This window comes from Procambarus clarkii, chromosome 35 (assembly GCF_040958095.1).
Source record: "Procambarus clarkii isolate CNS0578487 chromosome 35, FALCON_Pclarkii_2.0, whole genome shotgun sequence".
NCBI classification, from domain to species: domain Eukaryota; kingdom Metazoa; phylum Arthropoda; class Malacostraca; order Decapoda; family Cambaridae; genus Procambarus; species Procambarus clarkii.
The window spans coordinates 19,646,843-19,652,842 of NC_091184.1; the positions used below are offsets into that span (position 1 = coordinate 19,646,843).

The following is a 6,000-nucleotide window of genomic DNA, read 5'->3' on the forward strand; positions in this document are numbered from 1 at the left end:
AAAAGTGAAATATTGGTTTTGTCTTCCGAATGCACCATTTCTGTAAATTTGCTAATAATCTTTTAAAAATAGTAAATGCCATTATTTTTGCAAAATTATTACGAGATCTATTATACTAATATCGGTTTGATAAAATACAGTAGACTGCCTACTGGTTTTACCTGTAATAAGGTTTGATACAGATGATTATGATTATGGTTTTGGCCTCCACCACCCTCTCACCTAACTTGTTCCAACCATGTCTACCACGCTGCTTGCGAAAGTTAATTTTCTAATATTTCTGTGGCATCTTTGTTTGGTTACCTTTTACAATATCTTCTTTTTATTCTACCATCTAGTTTTGGCATTTTATGCCTCTAACCTGGGAGCCACTTATTGGCAAGTCTATACCTTTACCAGTTGATGTGATTCTTTAGATATGGGCACCATATCTCCAGGTGTCCTACACAATTAGCTTTAATTAAATTTTCCAAAATTATCACTTACACTTGTAATACAGGGTTCTAGGTTCCCTATAGTGTCCTTTATTGAAATAGAGTTTAACAACAATTTCAATGTCCCTATTTTCTTTTAGATTATATCTCAACATATAATTAATGTCTAACAGGACATGATTACTCTTTCCAATGGGAGGATGGTATTGAATATTTGATCTAGTACTGATGGAATAATTTATATAATAATCACTAGAAATTATTTCGATAAGAATTTGAATTTATGCATGTCTTTGTTTTGGCATGCCTCTATTTCCATATGTTACATTTCTGCATGTCTCCAATTCTGGAAGTGTTCACTTTTGCATGTGCCTGACAAGGATGTTATATGCACCAGCTTTAATTATCACACATTGTATATAATGAATGACTTATTTTTAGAATTTTAATACATATTGCATCTGTCAATACATTATTAACAATAATATAGGTAATATGGTAGTCTAATGTAGAAATTTGACACTCTTTAACAGAATGTACGAGTATAAGCGAAAAAAGCGACTCCAATACAACAACAGATGGATGCAAGTATCAAGAAGGCTAAAACGTATACACAAAATGCATCCAAATACAGCTGTACACACTAGTGAACCCATTAATCTTACTGAGGCAGCATCAAGTTCAGAGATTGAGTCGTCAGACAATGACATTAGTTCTTTTGAAGCTGAGTCAAATCAAGAGTATGGATTAGGCTCTGAAATTGATGATTTACACATGAATCTTACTGATATTCATGATGTATTATCTAATTCTCAAAGTGAGGAGGAGAATGATGACCATGATAATCATCATTCACTTGTTTACCCACAGAATTTATTAATTCAGTGGGTAAACAAGAATGGTGTTACACACAATGCTGTTGATGAATTATTAAAAATTTTGAGGCAAATGGGAATTGACTACTTACCAAAAACAGCTCGGACACTAATCAGTTCTGAAAGGTACATAGAAACTCAGCAAAAATCTGGAATGAAATATGTCTACTTTGGGTTAAAAGAGGAACTGTTAAAAAACATAAGTAGATATCCAAAAGCAACTATAAAAGGACTGAGACAATTATTATTGTCATGTAACATTGATGGCCTTCCTATATTTAGAAGCAAAAATGATGCTTTGTGGCCAGTTCTCTGTGCAGTAATGAATATTACACCTTTGAAAGTCTTTCCAGTTGTCCTCATGTATGGACGTTCTAAGCCAAGTGATTTAAATTTCTTATATGATTTTATATCTGATATGGATGACCTTTTGTTGCATGGGATTCAGTATGGTAACAGAACTATCAACATAAAATTACAATGTGTAATTTGTGATGCACCTGCTAAGGCTATGGTGAAGTCCATAAAACTGTTTTCAGGTTATTATGGCTGTGACAAATGTGAACAGAAAGGTACTTGGATGGGGAAAATGACATATCCAGAAGTAACAAATTTAACCATTAGAACAGACACACGCTTCCGTAATCAATCTAACTCGCAACATCATCATGGTAAATCACCATTCTGTGACTTGAACATAGACTTAATTGCAGCGTTTCCCATTGACTATATGCACCAGGTGTGCCTTGGTGTTATGAAGCGACTTCTTGTCACCTGGATACGGAAAAACACATTTAAATTATGTAGCCGCCAGATTTCTGAAATTAGTGCTAGATTGGTGAGCATAAAAGATTTTGTGCCCAATATTTTTGCACGTAAACCACGAGGTTTGGAAGAAATTGACAGATGGAAGGCAACTGAATACAGACAGTTTCTTCTCTACACAGGAAAGCTTGTATTGAAAGGTATTCTACCCCAAGAGATGTATGATCATTTCCTTACTCTCAGTGTTGGTATAAGTTTTCTTGTTTCGCCCACATGTATGTCCTTAAAATACGACAAATATGCTCATGACCTTTTGCTGAATTTTGTATCAAGGTGTGGTGATCTGTATGGGAAAGATTTTCTAGTCTACAATGTTCACAGTTTGATTCACCTAACAGCAGATGCTGAGGAACATGGTACTCTTGACAGTTGTTCAGCTTTTCCATTTGAAAATTATTTGCATCAGCTGAAAAAGATGGTCAGATCAAGTAAAAATCCAATTGTCCAAATTACAAAAAGAATAAAGGAGGCTGAAAATACCATGATTTATAAAACATCTCCAGATAATAAAATTTCTCATAAATTTCCTAACAATGTATATTCGTTACCTGGATATAATTGCTGTGAAGTGTTAAGGACTGTACACAGCCGAAGAAGTGAAGAAAATTACTTCATTGTTAGGGTATATCCTTTTCAAAGCCCAATATTTACTAGTCCTTGTGATTCAAGAATATTTGGGGCCTTCAATGTTAATCCACGTAAGGACTTTTTAAAAAAAGTGTATAGGATTAACACATCAACCAGAGGAATGTTAATCAAGAAAACAGAAAGTACTTATATCTTCTTGTCAATACTACATGATTTATGACTAGTAAGTTTCTTGTGATTGTTTTTGATTCTTGTGCAAGCTGTAGGAATACTCTTTGCTTACATTGCAAACTTTTAACTTTAGTAAAAAGTATTGTTCACCATCATAACATATTAGAATTAAGGTTAACATTGTTGTTTAGTACTATATAAAATTAGTGACTGCTTATTTTCTTAGACACTGATAATGTGCTGCAGAAAATGTCCCTAATCAGTTTAAATTTGTAGATGGCTGAATCTGAAAATAAATACATCGTTGTGGAAGATGAAGAAGGAGAATTGTCAATCATCCATATCAAATGGATGTTTAGTGCATCTGATGTAAGTCAATATATATATATATTGTTTATTTGCAAAATTAAAACATTAGTATTTAAAATATGTGTATATGATATATGTTGATAGATTTAGAGATATATATGTATATAATATATGAAATACAGTGGGGCCTCGATTTATGAGACATACATTTACATATACATATATTTACAAATATATGTCCCCTTTCCAGGGATCAAACGTGGGCTATTGGCCACGTGAAAACCAATCATCGAAAGCCAAAAGAGGAGAAATACCAGACCCATCGAAATGGAGACGTTTCAACATCAGCAAGATTTATTCCATTGATAGTAATTAAATACAAGCATTGATTCATATGGTTAAATCAAAAATTTCTCAATGTTTTGATGTTATACAAAGTTTCGTAATAATGAATTATATATACTCTAATTTTTATTATAGGTACTTGGGAACTTGCCCTAAAACACCTTAAAAAGGCAGAAGAAACGTCAAATATGGAAAGTGACACAGACACAAGTTATCACCATAGGGCAGTAAAATACAGAAGAATACCAAATGATGTGGATAGAGGTATGTAGGAATGAATGTTTAGAGTTATTCAAAATAATTGTTAAAAAAATGAAACATGATTGGCTTAATGGAACAAATAATCTTATTTACTAGGTAATATATTTTGCTAGGTAATATATTAAAATATATATATAGATATATGTTAATAGTTTTTCTGAATGCATTAAACGTTTTTGTTTCAGACAGTGAAGATTCACCACCAAGAAAAGTAACTGTTTCCATGCCCCGAAAGACTGCCGAGTGTAAGCTGACTCTAGATGAACATCAAAATAATATGATACAGGAATCAGGTAATTTAATTTAATTGAAAACATTTTATTTCTTTTTGAATGATGGTTTTCTTTTTAACAGAACAAGACAGAACTGGACAGAACTATTTTGTATTTAAAACTATTTGGTAAATATTTTCTATACAATGCTAATACGCTTCCACCCCTGACAGAATCATGTGGGACCAGCAAGTCTATCTGCAGGCCCAGTAAAATACCTTCCCCTCAAACTCCTAGACAAGACAGAACTGGTAAGCTTTAAGTAACTGGAGAAACATTTACATACACAGATAGTAACGTACTTGTGTATGATTTTAATGTAATATATTTTTACCAGCCTTCAGGGTGATGGAAACACTTTAAATGGTGTCGCTCCATTGTGTGAAACAAAATTTTTTAATGCATTCATAAAAGCTATAAGCTAATGTAATAATTCAATAATTACTATTTGTAGTTTTATGTATTTAAAACTATTTTGTAAATATTTTCTATACAATGCTAATACGCTTCCACCCCTGACAGAATCATGTGGGACCAACAAGTCTATCTACAGGCCGAGTACAAAACCTTCCCCTCAAACTCCTAGACAAGACAGAACTGGTAAGCTTTAAGTAACTGGAGAAACATTTACATACACAGATAGTAACGTACTTGTGTATGATTTTAATGTAATATATTTTTACCAGCCTTCAGGGTGATGGAAACACTTTAAATGGTGTCGCTCCATTGTGTGAAACAAAATTTTTTAATGCATTCATAAAAGCTATAAGCTAATGTAATAATTCAATAATTACTATTTGTAGTTTTATGTATTTAAAACTATTTTGTAAATATTTTCTATACAATGCTAATACGCTTCCACCCCTGACAGAATCTTGTGGGACCAACAAGTCTATCTACAGGCCGAGTACAAAACCTTCCCCTCAAACTCCTAGACAAGACTGAACTGGTAAGCTTTAAGTAACTGGAGAAACATTTACATACACAGATAGTAACGTACTTGTGTATGATTTTAATGTAATATATTTTTACCAGCCTTCAGGGTGATGGAAACACTTTAAATGGTGTCGCTCCATTGTGTGAAACAAAATTTTTTAATGCATTCATAAAAGCTATAAGCTAATATAATAATTCAATAATTACTATTTGTAGTTTTATGTATTTAAAACTATTTTGTAAATATTTTCTATACAATGCTAATACGCTTCCACCCCTGACAGAATCTTGTGGGACCAACAAGTCTATCTACAGGCCGAGTACAAAACCTTCCCCTCAAACTCCTAGACAAGACAGAACTGGTAAGCTTTAAGTAACTGGAGAAACATTTACATACACAGATAGTAACGTACTTGTGTATGATTTTAATGTAATATATTTTTACCAGCCTTCAGGGTGATGGAAACACTTTAAATGGTGTCGCTCCATTGTGTGAAACAAAATTTTTTAATGCATTCATAAAAGCTATAAGCTAATGTAATAATTCAATAATTACTATTTGTAGTTTTATGTATTTAAAACTATTTTGTAAATATTTTCTATACAATGCTAATACGCTTCCACCCCTGACAGAATCATGTGGGACCAGCAAGTCTCTCTACAGGCCCAGTAAAATACCTTCCCCTCAAACTCCTAGACAAGACAGAACTGGTAAGCTTTAAGTAACTGGAGAAACATTTACATACACAGATAGTAACGTACTTGTGTATGATTTTAATGTAATATATTTTTACCAGCCTTCAGGGTGATGGAAACACTTTAAATGGTGTCGCTCCATTGTGTGAAACAAAATTTTTTAATGCATTCATAAAAGCTATAAGCTAATGCAATAATTCAATAATTACTATTTGTAGTTTTATGTATTTAAAACTATTTTGTAAATATTTTCTATACAATGCTAATACGCTTCCACCCCTGACAGAA

The 6,000-nt window shown here is 32.6% G+C and overlaps 2 protein-coding genes across 2 annotated transcripts in view; both read left to right on the forward strand.

The window, feature by feature from the left end:
- The window catches only part of LOC138371134 (tripartite motif-containing protein 59-like), a 93,675-nt gene extending 92,043 nt beyond the window's left edge, over positions 1 to 1,632 (forward strand). The window contains exon 5 of the mRNA XM_069335968.1: positions 1,618 to 1,632. Within this exon, the coding sequence (XP_069192069.1) occupies positions 1,618 to 1,632 (15 nt within the window). The remainder of the gene's footprint in view (positions 1 to 1,617) is intronic.
- Positions 1,633 to 2,668: 1,036 nt separating this feature from the next.
- Positions 2,669 to 4,298, forward strand: LOC138371257 (uncharacterized). The gene is made up of 5 exons (XM_069336064.1): positions 2,669 to 2,945; positions 3,170 to 3,262; positions 3,453 to 3,570; positions 3,683 to 3,811; positions 3,994 to 4,298. Exons 2-5 carry the CDS (start codon positions 3,170 to 3,172, stop codon positions 4,113 to 4,115), a joined length of 462 nt encoding a protein of 153 aa, XP_069192165.1. The 5' UTR covers positions 2,669 to 2,945; the 3' UTR covers positions 4,116 to 4,298.
- The last annotated feature ends 1,702 nt before the right edge of the window (positions 4,299 to 6,000 follow it).

What these genes read in the sequence shown, in the direction of transcription:
- LOC138371257 (XM_069336064.1), top strand. Translation starts at nt 3,170, where the DNA reads ATGGCTGAATCTGAAAATAAATACATCGTTGTGGAAGATGAAGAAGGA. An exon ending in CAAGATTTATTCCATTGATA is followed by an intron (nt 3,571 to 3,682) that starts GTAATTAAATAC and finishes TTTTTATTATAG; the next exon opens with GTACTTGGGAACTTGCCCTA. An exon ending in ACCAAATGATGTGGATAGAG is followed by an intron (nt 3,812 to 3,993) that starts GTATGTAGGAAT and finishes TTTTTGTTTCAG; the next exon opens with ACAGTGAAGATTCACCACCA.